The 16,541-nt window shown below is 38.8% G+C and overlaps 1 protein-coding gene across 3 annotated transcripts; it reads left to right on the top strand.

Annotated features, from left to right (window-relative positions):
* Nucleotides 1-222: 222 nt before the first annotated feature.
* Nucleotides 223-12,290, top strand: LOC131236933 (uncharacterized). 3 transcript variants are annotated; one of them, XR_009166948.1, is made up of 9 exons: nt 223-488; nt 565-837; nt 927-997; nt 4,410-4,515; nt 6,178-6,353; nt 6,830-6,955; nt 8,276-8,320; nt 10,517-10,650; nt 11,995-12,290. XR_009166948.1 is itself a non-coding variant. In XM_058234470.1 (6 exons), the coding sequence occupies exons 1-6, from the start codon at nt 282-284 to the stop codon at nt 6,749-6,751; spliced, it is 945 nt and encodes a 314-aa protein (XP_058090453.1). In that variant the 5' UTR covers nt 223-281; the 3' UTR covers nt 6,752-6,776. The 3 variants fall into 3 exon arrangements, 1 of the variants encoding a protein (XP_058090453.1); XR_009166949.1 differs by lacking the exon at nt 8,276-8,320; XM_058234470.1 differs by lacking the exons at nt 6,830-6,955; nt 8,276-8,320; nt 10,517-10,650; nt 11,995-12,290 and adding an exon at nt 6,640-6,776.
* The last annotated feature ends 4,251 nt before the right edge of the window (nt 12,291-16,541 follow it).

Genomic DNA, 16,541 nt, shown 5'->3' with positions numbered 1-16,541 from the left:
GCACTGAAAGCTGCGTATATACTTGTGGGTCGCGTACAAATCGTGTGTAATTCCTCTTTCGAAAATCTTACGACCGCCTTCCGTCCTCTCTTTCAAACTTCAAACGGAAGAGAGAAAAACAAGCGACGAAGAAAGAAAATCAAACCTTGCAAAATCTCTCTCTTATTCCTTCCATTATTCCGAAAATACCCTTATACATTCCAAAGATTTCCAAGATTTCTCTATCCCTAGGGTTTCAAAGATTTCAATGTCTGGAATAAACAGAGCATCATCGGCATTTTATGGATTCTAAAGAAATGGATATCTCCTCCGATCTTGACGAGCCCATCCACGATTCTATACAACACTCCGCTGGTCTCCTTGTCTCTTCCAAGACCCTGCAATCAAAGCTTCTCATCTCCGAAGAGGTTTGCCACCGGCTTCAAGACCAGATCTTCCTACTCCAAGATCAATTGAAGGAAAAAGAAGAAAGAATCAAGCGATCGAGGGTCTGTATTTCATCTCAATTTGTCCATTTTGTTTTCAGGAATTCTCGTAATCGGAATTGTATTTTTTTTTTTTTAGGCAGAGGCGAGTTTGAGTGCCCAAGCGTTGAGGAAATATGCCAATGAGAATCATAGGTTGGCGGCGGAGTGTGGGGAACTGTCGAGGCAGTGCACGAGGTGGGGGGAGGAGTGCTTGCTCTATGACCGAGATAGAGAGGCGTTGATGGAATTTGGGAATGATGTGGATGAACAGGCGAAGGATGCTGAAGTTCGTGCTCTTGAGGCAGAGGATGAGTCGAGGAGGCTTGTGGAAGAGATAAAGTACTATAAACATGAATGGGAGATGCTCATGGTAATTTTCTCTACATTCTTGTTTTCTTTTCTGTAATTTAGATGTTGTGGTTTTGTGTGATCTGATGGCTGAGATCTATTTGATAATAGATCCATGAAGTGAGAGTCACAGAGGAGTTAGGTGCATTTAAGCAGCGGATTGATGAACTTGAACATAAAAGGTATGGTGGGCTTTAAATTCAATTACAGTGTATTTTTTTCAAGATGGAATATGTGGAAGGTTTTGAGTGCCATTCATGCCTCACTTGCCAATGTGTGTGTGAGATCCAGGCTGTTCATTAGGTGGACCCCTTCTTGTGTGTGTGTTGTGGCGTGTAGGAAGTAGTAGCCTGTTAGATGGTTCATATATAGTTTAATTGTGAGCAGTGTGGGCCACTTGATTGATGGTTCAGATTTGTGAGAGAAGCCATGATGCCCTACCATTGGATGGTGGAGATTTGGTTTCAAGTGCATTAACATTAGAGGCATGATGGTCCTAATAATAATGGGAAGATAGGAACCAGGTTACTAGGTCAACACCTGTTGGATGGTGGAGATTTGGTTTCAAGTGCACTGACATTAGAGACATGATGGTCCTAATAATAATGGGAAGATAGGAGCCAAGTTACTTGGTTAGCACCTGTTGGTTACACTCCATACACATTTCCTAGTGGGACTTCCATATCTGAAGCATAGTTAGCAAAACTATGCTTTAAATATCATATTTTTGAAAAAGAAAAGAAAAACTTATATAATTGGCTCAACTTTTAAAACTCCATATTTTTCAGAAGATAGGCAAGGTAAGTATTTTTATTTTTATTTGTTTTTAACCTCATTTTTTAAGAAATCCGAATTCAATATGTTAAAAAAAAAGTGTAACTTAAAAAAAAAAAAAAAAACTTTTGGGGGCAATTTGAAAACAAAGATGGGTAATGATGGTTGCCATCCATTGATATAATCGAGTATAAAGTGAAATTTTTTAGTGGAGATTGATTGTTTATATAAGGATTTACTTGAAAAATGAAGGATTCCGGGAGGCAAAGAATGATTTTAACCCACTATTTGACTACCTATGTACATTATTACTCAGGCATATAGAAACCTCACCATTTTAATTGTAGTTTTTGTATTTCAATCTTATTTATATACAATATCTACACATATTATGTGCATATTTAGTCTTCTTCTTTTTTTTTAAAAAAATAAAATAAAAAAAAAAGAAGAGTGGAAACCATATTAAAAACCCTGGCTTTTTTCTCCTATTTTTTGGTGTTTCCATTTATGTGACCAAAGTTTTGACTGTCTTTTTTAATGATTGAAACTGAATTAAATGTAAAGATTTCCGTACTGTTTTTTGCCGAATGGCATTTTGCTCTATGATTCTAAAGATGGGAAACATAAGTGTGATAAAGATGATGGGCTATGCATTTTGGTTTCTCAAATTTCAAGCTGATGAGGACGTTGAGATTTCATAACAAGTTGGAGCTTTGGACTCATTGGGATTTCACATGGGCCACCCACCCCGAGTGCATCTCCGTATCCTAAAGGCTACCCCACTCAAGCCCGGTGTGAAAATGCCCTTGCATTAATCACCCTCGGTGAGGAGTCTCGAACACGAGACCTCCCTTTATGATACCAATTTGATGCAGGACAATTGATCACTTGCTCTAAAAGCTCAAACTGATAGAGAGTAGCAAATCAATCCATTTATCTCATACCCTAGGCGCCACATCGCATGGGTTAAGACCTCGGCCAAACCCCCCCATGGGCCCCACTTCACATAGGTTCTGCTTCACATAGGCCACCCACCCCTAGTGTGTCCTCGCATCCCACAGGCTACCCCACTCTAGCCCGGTGTGAAAATGCCCCTGCATTACATTTGCCATGAGCAGTGTTTTAAATAGCGGTAGCATGTTGCGTAGTGTTCAACCCTCCGTAGCGGGTAGCGTAAGCTGCAAGATAAATTTTATATATATATATATATATATATATATATATATATATAGAGAGAGAGAGAGAGAGAGAGAGAGGGTGTGGGGGGGGGGGCCAGTTCTCACAAGAACTCGTGAGAACTTTTTAATAACTCATCTCCCGTGATATGAGCCCAAAATTTGAACCGCCCACGTGTTGCAGCACCCCATGAAACCCGCAGGGCCCAACATTTACCCTGATTCAAAACTTTGGTGGGCCATGGAAAAAGGGAGAGGCAAATCAAGGGAGGAAACTGTTTTGTTTTTCCATGGCCCACTGAAGTTTTGGATCAAGGTAAAAGTTGGGCCATGGGGGTTTCATGGGGTGCTGCATTACATGGACGGTTTAGATTTTGGGTTCATATCACGACAGATGAATTCTCGTGAGAATTGGTGCGCAGGTGAGCGCGCGCGCGCACACACACACACATATATAATGCCAAAAAGTTGATTTGTTTTTCAAGTATAAGCATGTCCAAACAGGTTATCAATCATCATTTATTATTAATGTTTAATTCATAATGTCTAATTGAAACCACAAGTCACAAGTATGAAAAGAAATTAAAATCCCACAGGTTGAGAGTATTAAGTACAAAATATAATTGCCATCTATTAAAAAAAGGCGTAGCGTACGCTAACGCTATGTAGCATTGTAGATATGCTAAGGGTTATATTCAAAACACTGTTTTTCATGAGTGTGTCAAACCACAAAAACCCTATACCCAACAAGCGATCTTTGCCATGGATGGATGATGCTACAAAAATCACTCGTCGGATGATCCTAGCCACCTGATTGCTCTTCTGCAAATGGATGATTAAAGATTGAAGGTAATGTGTAGCCAAAGGCCCATCAGTGATTGGGTGGCTGGATTTTTTGGAGGGTATTTCAGCATGGTTTTAAGTATCGTTTGGTAAGACTCAGTATTATCCAAGTTATATTTGTTTTGGTCTGCAACAAAATGAGTCACCAGACCAGTACAAGACTGAACTGACCATGAAGGACCAAATCGGATGAGTCAGGGCTACTTGTAGTGGTTCTGGTCCACAGGTGAGTTTCACTCTGAAACCGCTATTTAAATCCTTGATTTCGGCCTAGCTCCATCCAAAGAATAGCTCATGAGATGAATAGGGCTCATGAAATAAATGGTCTGGATCGGAAAGGTGGGGCTTGCCTGTTTGTAATGCTGGCCTAAATCAATAGCCCATTAATTTGGGCCTAGCGCTGTGTACATAGTTTTTAAACTTGAAAACTTGACTCTACAGGAAAGTTTGTTGAGTGGAGTTACTAGAGGTTTTTTGTGTTTTGCATTCCAATGCGCTCAGTAATATTTAATAGTTGAAGATAACATGTGGTGTATTTTGGACAGTCAAATTGAGTTTTGACAAGCTTTGTTCTTAATTTATTTTTTCCGAGTTTTGGCAAGTTCTATTCTTAAATATTTTTTCCTGAGTTTTGTCAAGTCAAGTCAACTAAGGCTTGACCAATTCAAGTTTTTTTTTTTTCCCTGAGTTGAGTTTTTATTTTTATTTTCTTTTTTCTTCAGTTTTCAAACAGAGATATGCAACTGCTACTTTTTCATTGCAGACTTGTGTTGTAGATCTATTAATTGTGTATGTCAAATAGGTTGCATTTACAAGGATGTAATGATGGTCATCTTGCTTCCTGCCAATGTTCTTCACTGAAGAAGGAGAATCAAGAATTACAGTTGCAGTTGCTATCTTCTATCCATGTGAGTGTTAACGTTTGAATGATTTATGTTGTGTAGTTTGTAGGAAGTGTGCTTTGATTTTGATAGAGGCACTAAAATAAAGTTTAGTATCTATTCTCAAGAGTAGCCTTGTTCTTTGTATAATGCTGATTTATTTTATAGCTAGGTTTCTATTTGAGCACTGTCATTTCACATTATGAAATGGGTGGTCCAATGCTGAGATAAAATTGAGAGAAGACTGTATATAAGGTGTTTTGATAGTTATATCAGATAAAGGGAAGTGTTTTGATAGTTCATTATTCGCATTCCGAGACTGGCGATGATCTGATGGTACATGTGTCAACATAAAAAGGATAGATTCCCAATGTACACGGCCCTATGAGGTGCTGTGTCAATGTAAGTGCAACTGTAATTCGATATAGCTAAAAAGGAAATGTACTTTATTATAAACTACATGATTTATTTGAGCTAGTTAGGACATTGCTTTCTTGCTTTTGCTAACGCTGTACAGTTATCTCGTGAAAACATTTTGAATGGATTAACGAGTTCTGTTTAATTATAAAATCTCACTAATAATTTTCATCAGTCGACTCACAACTAAATTTTTATTAAAAATACATTTTATTAGTGGATTTCTTCCCCTGATTTACATTTTAATCGCATCTAACTGACAGGGGCAGTATAGTCATGGAAACTTTTCGTGGGTTTGTTGATGAAGGAACTTTTCTTGCTGAGGAATGAAAAACAAGTTTACATTTTTTGCGACTTGGCCGTGAATATGTACGCAGCACATGGAAATCAATTGAGTAGCTTCATGCTGTAGTTTGATAGTTTGTAGGGTAGCTGCAGTCTAACATGAGCGTGAAGACAGCTTGGTAAATTCTTGTTGTTCTAATTTATTGTAAGTGAATATTATTTTTGGGACTTGTTGGCTAAATGCATGCCAATGTTGGTAGTGTAAGCCATTTGCTTTACTATAGTCCCAAAATGAATTTAGTGGAACTTTCAGGCGGGGACCTTTTTCTAGAACATTTTGTAACTTATATGACAAATTTTTCTGTGAAAGAGCATACCAATCAATTTGGTGCTGAAATTGTGAAGAGAACAGCAAATCATATATCACATTGTCTATCCCTGGAATGACCAAAGAAGCAAAATAGAATGCATTGTAGGTAATGCACAAATCCATGGATTGCCATTTGAGACTGAAACTAGTTCTCCTATAGAAACCTGGAATGACATGTTTGTGTCAGACATGGATATGATCTGAGAAGTCATGGTTTCTTGAATCTTAGTGGAGTCACCAATTTACTCCTTATTTCTGGTGTACAGATAGTGTTCAAATTGCTGAAAGGTCTTTTAGCCCTAAAAATTCGTTATGAGTAGGATATTCATTTTTTAGGTTTTTTTTTTTTTTTTTTCACAAAGTGGTCTCTTATTCCACAAGCGCCTTATTTTCCTTCTTTGTACTCCCTGCATGATGATGGTATGAGTATTAATTATTAAATATTGACAAATCCATGCTAATGCCTGTTAAAATTAAATAATTCATCAACTAAACAAAATGTATGGCAATGCCTTCTATATTAACTATTATCATCTGAACTGAAGCATATAGAATCTTGAGAAAAGCTTACAAACTACACCTTAGAAGGCTAACGAGCTTATAACTTGCACCATAAGGGCAACGAAAGCAAAACTGTGGAAGGACATTTTCTTGAGTCAATGATATCTTCTATGCTTGCAAAAGCCGACATCACAAGACATGTAAAAGATGAAGTTGCAGCAATCGGGCGCTCTTTCTTAGGGACAGAGGCGGGAGTCGAATCATGCCAGAGGCTGCTTAGACTGTGGGAAAGGTAAGGTCATATTTCCTTGAAAAATTTCAGACAATTAGCGGCAGAACTTAAATGGCGTCAGTTATCTGCAACTGTTATTCAAATATTTCTCCAGAAATTACACCTTCAGTGCCTTGTCAAAATGGGTCATCCTTTAGGTTGATCCCACTGGTCCTGCATTATGTGGAACTCATCATCTTACATTCTTATGTTTTGAGTGTGATTTCTGTGTGATTTCTTGCTTCCTATACTGATAGAGAAAAGGATTCTATTGGTTCTCTTGAAATATCTGGTCTAATCATTGCAGTCTAAAGCCGACAACTAAAAATATTCTAGCCTTGGTTGCTGAAGTTGGATCACTGCGGAAAGACAAGGAACATCTAAGGATTAACCTTCAGAGAGCAGAAGAGGAGGCATGAAAATGAGCTCTTCATTGTGTTTCTTTGTGCTTTTCTTTCATACTGCTTGTAATTTAGTCTGTTCATTTTATTTTTCAGGTGAAAGTTTTGTTTGAAGAAAGTAACCTGTTGGATGAGGAAAATAAAAGGCTGCTGACACATTATAACTGGGAAAGTTACCATCAATGATCCGGTGGCAAAGACACCGCCAACAATTCTGCCCAGGTGTGTAAATATACCAATTCACTGAATTTTGCTGATGGTTTAACTTGTGTCTTGGGAGTTTTAGATGAAGAAAAAATTTGGTTGATGGATGATATGCAGACACTTAGAAATTGCAGACATGGCTTGGTAAGTAATTCAAATTAAACCCTCCTAGTTGTGGTACCAGTTTGATTTACCATAAACCAAAAATTACGCTTATTTGATATCAGATTGGTGGATATTCATTCAATGGTTAAAAAACGAGAACTATCCAATCTTCTTATTTTAACAAACAACTGTCCGTGAATCAAAGGTCGGTTGTTCAACCAAATCTGACTTTTGGGTTGTAACTTTGCAACAGCACGTTCCACAATTTAGTCAGTTTAATTTGAGTTAGTATATCCCATGCGCAACATTTCTATGTTCCTGTGTGTCAAGCATCATATGCAGCTATAGTATCAAATAACGCCCCTTTTAGATTGTTGCATATTTGTGGGTGTTTTCTTATCATTTTTTAGCAATGGGTTCCTTGAATAAGAACTGGGTGCATGGACCTATCATGTATTTAACAGCTAGTTGATTTGATTTATGTGATGGTCTGCATTTCGTGGTTAAAATTGAGCTAATTTGAGGCATTAAAAACTCATGAGGCACCCTCTAAATCTGTGGATAAACCCCTAACGCATGTTAAACTTTCGTCTCACCCGTACGTCATCTAATTCTGGGAGCCTTTTCAGCATGACCCATCACTCATTTTCCTTGATCAGCATCCTTAATTTGAATGGAGATGTTACTATCAAGCAATCGTTTTTGAAGGTACTTGCAACTTGCAAATGATAAAGAGTTACGTGATCCTTGACCCAGGGATATGCACCATATACTTGGTAGTTTGGTTTGTAGAAGTGAGGCCATGGTTTAGACATCCAGACCATTGCTTTGTTATGTCCAAAGTATTTAATAATGGTAATGGTGGCCATAATGGCCAGCCTTATGGCTGATACGATACAAGCCATAACAGCCCATTTGGCATGCTCATTGCTGGCAGGATACAAGAAGTATAAGGCCCTTATGGCCAGCCTTGTAGTTGTTTCAATACGAGCTACAGGGTTTTTTTTTCTTTTTTTTCTTTTTTCAAAGGAAGAAAATGTATCAACCCCCTACCGAGCCCTTACATATGGGATGGAGGAACCATATGTGGAGAAAGGGAGGGGGAGAGAGAGAGGGAGGGAGGGGAACAAAACCATGTGTGGATACTAGTGTTTAAAAATTTGTCCACCCGAAGACCTTGTCAACTTTATATTCTTGAGGTTTATGCGTCTTTTGTTATTGCTTCTCTTGCAGGGCAAGCACAAATCAGGACCAAAGATGATGTCCTCTATTGAAAGGGTGAATCACTTTAATGGATTGGATTTTCTGAGAGCCTCTAACACCTCTACAGCAGAATTCCCCAGATTCCAAAATGCATACGAAGTAAACTAGTAAAGACAAAACAAACAGGGTGCAGATCCAATACCAAGCTTTGCACATTAAGCTAAACATACATAATGCATCTAAGTTCCTCAGTGCGTCTATGTTAATCTAAGTTCATTCAAATGTGTCTTAGTACATGATGTAATTGCATTTAAGTTCATCCAAGTACAATACAGTTAGATGCACTTAGATGAACATTGACGTACTTAAATGCATTTTATATTTTAAGCTTGCAGTACAAAGCTGTGTTGGATTCCGGCTATAAAAAAAACAGCAATCATTTTCATATATGTTACTGTTGATTGCAAGTTGCAAGGTATTCTTCTTCTTCTTCTTCTTCTTGTATTTTTTTTTTTTTTTTTCTTTTCTTTTTTTTTTTTTTTTTTTGAGGCGTACAGTTGATGATATTCAGCACTACATTTGTATAGACTTCATATGTAATATAAGCATCAAGAAGAATTTATATATGAGAAATTATCTTTACCATCTGTCAAGGCCGTTTGGAAGCCTGTAACTTTTATTAGTTATGAAGGGTTTATAGGAGGCTCACACCATGAAAATAAACTGGTACGAAGATCAGGAGTGCCACACCATTAGAATCAATGGACGGCCTAAGAACCCAACATACAGGTGTGGTCCACTAATGAGTGAATCGGTCCTATTTTGACGCTAGATGATGATCTTCATGATGGGGTCGACTGTCTTGCATGGCTTTAGATGTCCTGGATTTGTAGCACCGTAAGCTTACCGTACCAGGGTATTAGCCAAAGTTTCCACCTTTAATAATTAATTTTCAGAAATCGTCTACTCGTATTATGTTCGAACGAGCGGAAAGATCGGATGATGTTAATAGTCTGTTGCCCTCTACTATTGCGCCCTTCCATTGGAAAAATAAAGGTGGGTTATTTTATACTGTGCCAGAGTATTGATACTTCATGCTCATGCACTCATTAATCTGGCACGTGTCATATATGTAACTCAATTTATCCCTTCCAAATAGTGGGACCATTGCATGTAGGTACTCAATCCTAAAACCATATTGATTGGACGATCCAGTCTTTTAGATTCGTGGAGATTCGATTGGTGAATTCAGACCGTCCACTAGATGTCTGCTGATCGGCCAATTAGGACATCATTTCAGTTTGATTGTTGGTTTATGACCCGTCTAAAATGGGATGCTATTTCGATCCCACGTCTCTGATTTCCGAGCCCATGCATGGGGACGCGGCTTAGGTGGATCCCTGACTCTGGAGCCCACCGTTATCTATGTCTATATCCACGCCGTCCATCCGTTTTTACCAGCTCATTTTAGGGATGAGCCCAAAAATGCAGTAGATCCAAATCTCAGGAGTACCACACCACAGGAAACAATGGTGATTGAACGCCCACCATTTAAAACTTGTGAGGGACACAAAAGTTTTGGATCAAGCTCATATTTGTGTGGTCCCTTCATCCATGTGTGTGTGACCTTATCAACATGTTAGATGGCAAATAAACATTCCTGTGGCCTCTAAGAAGTTTTTAACGGTGGGAATTCAATCACCACTCTTTCATCTGGTGTGGTCCACATGAGATTTGGATGTGCTTCATTTTTAGGATTATACACTAAAATGAGCTATTGAAATGGATGGACGGCTTGGATACAAGGTATGCAGATCACAGTGACCCCGAAGTCGGGATCCACCCACCTCCGTGGATCCGGGTATCCACCAAAGCCGCGTACGGAACCGTTAATATTCTGACAGAGTATCAAATCTTTTTTCCGAAAAACAAAACCACAGAATGAAAATTCCATTCTTCCTCTCTCCTCCATCGAAGGAGAGAGAAGAGTAAGAACGTGATCTTCCATGGACAGGAGGAGTGGGCCACCTCAACAGCCCCTCTCGGCAGAGTTCCTTCCTCCATTTGCCCAAGGAATATCACTGGTTCTCTCTAGATGGCCCGCGCTTCAGATGGCCGTAAAAAACGAATGGGGAGGAAAGAATCCTGGCCAGAGATTGGAGCAGTTGGCTTCTGTTCTGCATTCCTGGTTCGATCAATACTGGGGCCCACCTGATATTGAGGATTTGGAAAATAGGCTTGATGAATTCATGGTGCTTTCCTTCAATGCAGATATCGAGGATGGCAGCATTGAGGAAGTTGCTGAACAACTCATGATTTTGTACGAAGACTGTTTGCAGGAGAATTATGAGCTAATTGAAAGATTAAAGCGGTCTAATGATGCAGATCCTCCTCTAACCAGACGGGTAATTATAAATCTAGGCCCTTCAAAAGTTCTTATTAGGATCACATATGCGGTGAGTGATCTCGACCATTCATTAGGATTGATCCTGCCGTTGATGGGCCTTACGAGTCACATTGCTGGGATGATTCTTCCTCTTTTGATCACTGTGAACTGGTGTTAATAATAGTCTGTTTGATTAATGGTTTGGATCATCTGCTTGGATCGATGTTTGGGAGTGGCTAGCAATGGGCCGTTCTTGGCCCAGGCAAAATCTATTAAGGGTGCAAATTGATGGGTTGACCAGATGGCTCATTGGACCAAACCAAAAAATTAGTGGGTCTGGGTCTAAAATTTATATTCAATAGGAAGGTATATGTTCAAAAGTTCGACCCAATTTACTAAATTGGTGGTTTCAATCCTCCCAAAATCAATTTGACTCAACCGAACCCAGACCCAGACTTTAAATGGGTCCAATTTGGACAATTCTAAATGGACCCAATCCAAACCTAAGAAAATGTAATTAATTATGTGTGTGAGTTTTTGTTTTTCTCTTGGGTTAGATTATAGCAATAATTCACCACCTTCTTCCAGAAGGTAGGTTTACCTTTTGAATTTGGACAACTGGTCATTTCATTTTTATTTTATTTTTACTATTAAAATTGATAGCTACCAGTAATTGGATGGCATGGAACATTATTTTTATAAAGCCTTAATTATAATTTCTATACCCATCTTAGATCGGACCCAAATCCAACTCAGGTGGTCAATGGGTTGGGTCTGAGTCCGGTAAACTTCAACCTGACCCAGGTCCAACCTGAATTTTAATGAGTTGGGTCTAGGTCCAAAAGTCCGACTCCATTCTTAAATGGGTCTTATCTTGTGCCCCCATTAACCTGACCCATCTGAACCTCTAAAATTCAATATTTTGAATAGACTCATCCTAGGCCAGTTTAAAATCCGGAGATGAACTAACTCCAGGGCCACCCCTTGCCAGGCCTATGTCCCATCTGGATGGATGGTCAGGATCACCAAATGTGTGCCATATGCAGTATCCCTGCTGAAGTTTCTGCTTAAAAAATCAAGCTGGTCCACTCATCAGTTGGACGATCCTATATGAAAACAATGGACGGTTTAAATTAGAGTTGCTGACGTTCAACTATGGCCATTCTGATTAGTGGACGAGCATGCTTTTGTGCTGAGTCTCATGCATGGACAAGGCCACCATTTACACGACTCGGAAGGTGTACAAGTATGACTCATTGGCACGTGTGCAGTAGGCACCCATGTGAACTTCAAATGCAATTCTTTTGTCATTATAATCTTTGTTTGAGGATTTATAGGCTCTGATGCGTCTGACGATGTGCAGGATTCCATACATCTGAGGCCCAGGAGCTGGTGATCTAAACGGTTCATGTCATGGGCCGAACGGAAGATGCTGCTTATAAAAGATATTACAGTATGATAATCCTACATGTGCGACGTGACTACATGTTCTGAGAGGGTACCTTTTCCAACATGCATATGTAAGATTAACAAGGGCCGCCATGTGACTGATTTGGATCACAAGAAGGTGGGCCCTATAGATGCTTTTTGTGGGGCTGGTTCGATTGGGTGCTGTATATTTCATCTGAATATTTTGGAGGATGAAGTTCTTTTCTTCTCTCTCTCTCTCTCTCTCTCTCTCTCTCTCTCTCTCTCTCTCTCTCTCTCTCTCTCTCTCTATATATATATATTTCCATTCTTAATGGTGGACCCTACTCCCTTACTCCATTTGGAGCAGATGTGTGCAAGACATACCATCTCATGGCACCACACGTGCCAGTGTGGCAGACAGGAGCATCATTCCATTTTAGCGGTAATGTCTGGAACTATGATTCATGTGGACCGTACCGTTGGAAACAGTACACGGGACATTCCTCTCCTAATTGTTTCCATTCGTATGGCCTACCTAAATTATGGACAGTGTTGATTTTTAGGCCCTATGGCTAAAATAGGATGATGCACTTGTGATCCAGGTGGATTTCACATAATTGTCATGGTGGGGCCTGCTAATTCTAAAATTCAACTTGGGCCATTTTCATGTAAAAAGTAATCAACTGAACACACGTTTAAAAATTCTCACACCTGGCCATCATGATATTTATATAGAATTCACCCTAATCACTAGGTGCATCACCTCATTTTAGCCGCAAGGCCCAAAAATCAAGCTCGTTTACGATTCAAGTGGACTATACAATTAGAAACAATATATGATACATCCCTCTCCCAACTGTTTCCCTTTGTATGGTCCACCAGAATCATGGATTGGGCTGATTTTTTTTACCCTTCGGTTAAAATCAGGTAACATATCATTGATCAAGGTGGATTTCACTTAAACATCACAGTGGAGCTCACTAATTCTTGAAGTCAAATTTATGACACCCATCCATGCTTAAAAAATTCTCACATAAGGCTCATCGTGATGTTTACGTAAAATGCATCTCGATCACCAGGTGTGTTACCCCATTTTAGTTTTAGGATCTAAATATCAGCTTGGTCTTTAATCCAGGTTGGCCATACAAAGGGAAACAGTAACGCTCACCCTCCAAATTATTTCCTTTCGTGTAGTCTGACGCAGGGGATGACGTGAGGTCGAGCACCGTCTTCCTCAAGAGGATATCTGTTCCGAATCCACGGAACTTAAAAAATCAAGGGTAGAACTCCTCTCGGGTCGTGTTCGTTTGTATGGTCCACTGAATCATGAACTAGGCTAAATTTTGAGCCCAACAGCTAAAATGGAATGATGCACCCGATGATTGGGTTATATTTTACTTAACATCATGGTGGGGCCCACCAATTTTAAAGTCGAATTTACTTTGATTTTCGTGCTACCAGCATCGTGGTAATTTGTGGCAATGAGCTTGAAATCACTCATCTGCCAATGGATTTTAAAATGTATGAATTAGTAGTAAATGGATTTTATTTACCATTGCTATACATCATTTCAAATAACCCCCGTAACTTTTGCTTTTACCACCTATTACCATTCTTTCTATCTGCCAGACAACCTTTTAAGATAGGAAGTTCTACATAAAACGACTTAGGTGAAGGAGAAGAATTCTTTAATGTATGAAACTATAGCATAGTTTCATGCATCCAAGCGTCCTCGAGGGGTCATTTAGCAACCTGGGAATGGATGTTGCCGGAAGTGGAAGTGGAAGTGGTAAATAGGAAAACTCTTATGCTTGACACCTTGAAAAATATAAGAAATAGATTCTTGTCAGAATCCAATTTTAGTAAAAGTCCAGTGTTGTTTTTTCAACTACTAGCTGCAGTTTAGCTTGCAAATTCCAGTAGAGTGAATTTTTGTCAAATTTGAAATTTTTTTCTAAGTAGACCTTCCAAGGGGGTGAATTTTAAGTGCTCAGATACAACTTTTGAATTACATAGAATTTCATTCTCAATTGCTAAACATGACTTAGAAAGCTTAAGCCTACTCGGATAGTGAGAAAACAAAAGAAAAGAAAAGTACAATGAATCAATGATGCTCATGGATTACAAGAGAGCCATTGAAACATGTGTTAGTAGCTTAGTTTGTCAATAGTGTGAGATAAGAAGTCTTGAGTCGGTTGAGCCTCCATTGGAAACATTGAAGACTGGAGACTTGAAAATTTTAAGCATTAAGGCTTGAAGACAACATTAAATTGAGGTACCTTGATAAACCTAACCTTGACCCCTTTAAGTTCTAAAGCAACCTATATCTAGATGATCCTTCTCCTATAGGTAAATCCTTGTTTGATCATCCTAAGCCTTAGCCTTAAAATCAACATTACAAGCTAGGCTCATAAAGATTCAAAGCCACTAGAAACCAGAAATCCAAACAATATTGATTTGTTGAGAATTGTTGATCGAATTGACTGTCCATCGATCGAATTCGATCGATTGACACTAGCCGTTATAGATCTATTGGATCTTTTTCTTTATAAATCTAGCTTCCAAATCTTTAAACAAATGATGGATTTTGGTTATTTGGGAGTCATAGTGTATTCCACTCTTCCCCATTACTCCTGGGCTCTGTCCCAAAAAGATCATTGTCTTCTTCTTAGTGATTCATCACTCTAATAAACATTCCAAACTCCATTTGAACAAGAATATGGCATCTTATATTCTCTAAAGATTAGGCACAATCTTTATAGGTAAACTCATTGTTTATCATCCTTTAGAATGCCCATCTAGGTGAATCCCCAATTTGAAACCAACTAAGTTGTTGCTTGTAGGAGATTCAACCAACCTGTTCCTCACATTACCTTGGCACTTCATAGGTATATTCTCAAGGTAGTTGATCATTTAAAGTCGAAGAAAATTGACATTAAAGTTCAAGAGGTACATCCTCAAGGTAGTTAATCATTTAAAGTCGAAGAAGATTGACATTAAAGTTCAGGAGAACAAAAGAGAAGTTAATTTGAGTGTGGAGAAGCATTGATCAAGCATCTCAAGAATGCGCATCAATGGGGCTCAATCTAAACAAGCAAGGTTTAATTAGAGTCCATTGTATACTCATTCGTTATGTAGGATTTGTTTGTGCACTGATTTGTATACCTATTTGTCAATCACGTGAGTCCATGTATCAGTGAGTCGGTTGAGCTCCTACAAGCTGAAGACCGAAGACAGAAGAGGACAAGACACATCAAAGAGTGAAGAACAGGTAAATTGATGTGTCTTGGTGACTTTAACCTTATATCTAAAACAACATAGCCTCTAGATGATCCTAACCTTAATAAGTAAACCTTAATTGATCCTCCGTTAGCCTAAAGATCTTAATTAGAACATGATGAGATAGGCTAAAAGAAGTATAAAGCTTTTATAAAATATACGTTTGACAACAACAGTTTTCGAGTTATCCTCGATTCCATCGACAAGCTCTCGATGGGTTTCGTTGAAATTAAAGGACTGCTTGATACAATTGAAGAAATAGTCCAATAACTAAATAGAAAAAACTTGAAATTTTTCGATGGGATTGAAAGTGAGCTCAATCCTATTAAAGGACCTTTAATCCTATCGAAGGGCTTTTCGATCATATCGATAGAGTTATTAACTAGCCATTGCAACACATTTTTTATAAAATAGGCATTCGGTTCTTGGGTGTTGAGATAAGTTTTTAGTGCAATAGAAGCCTAGGTGATTCTCCACTTACATTCCTCATCTTAAGCCTATAAACCAATGAGATCTAAGTCATCTTCTTGAGCTTTACCACTTTAACGAGAATTCCAACCTCCATGATGAATATGAACTCCATCTCCACTACTTTCTAGATATTAGACACTAAACCTATAGATATATCCATATCTAAATACTCTAGGAAACCCATCTAATCAAATCTCATTTGAAAATCAACTATCCATTAGTTGTAGGAGATTCTACTATCCTCCCACCACATTGGTCAGCTCATAGGGGCATCATATGTAAGGCGGTTGATTGTAAGAGCTGAAACATTGGCATGAACGATCAAGTAAGCGATTGAGAAGATGATTGAAGCACAAGAGAGCATCGATCAAGCATCTCCAACAAGGCGTTACAAAGGGGCTTTATCCAACAAGTGAGTTATTAATTGTAGAGTCCTTTCCCACTCATTTCTTATATAGGATTGAGTGTAGAGTTTATGACCTAAACTCAAATAGGTTCTTGTGTACAACTTGAGCTCTTGTATATGGCTAAATTCACTAGACACAGGTGTGTACGTGTTGATCTCTATGAGGAGTCTCCAGCGGGAGTACCGTACCTAGAGCCTTGGATCAAGACTACTAGTGGTTGTTGGTTAGTCGATAGAAAACCACTAAAGTCTCTTATGGGAGCCACCGACATGGGTAAAAACGTATTTCTACAACACGAGAGTATGTTGGTTAGCCTAGGAGAGACTATTTTAAAGGTAAGGGG

Source organism: Magnolia sinica, chromosome 2 (assembly GCF_029962835.1).
Source record: "Magnolia sinica isolate HGM2019 chromosome 2, MsV1, whole genome shotgun sequence".
Taxonomy (NCBI): Eukaryota; Viridiplantae; Streptophyta; class Magnoliopsida; order Magnoliales; family Magnoliaceae; genus Magnolia; species Magnolia sinica.
Note: the sequence above shows the minus strand (reverse complement) of the source record. Positions and strands in the feature narration are given on the sequence as shown.

Bases quoted from the DNA above. Each gene is read 5' to 3' on its own strand.
- LOC131236933 (XM_058234470.1), top strand. From the start codon at position 282: ATGGATTCTAAAGAAATGGATATCTCCTCCGATCTTGACGAGCCCATC. The intron at 998-4,409 runs GTATGGTGGGCT...TATGTCAAATAG, and splicing joins GATGAACTTGAACATAAAAG to GTTGCATTTACAAGGATGTA. The intron at 6,354-6,639 runs GTAAGGTCATAT...TAATCATTGCAG, and splicing joins CTGCTTAGACTGTGGGAAAG to TCTAAAGCCGACAACTAAAA.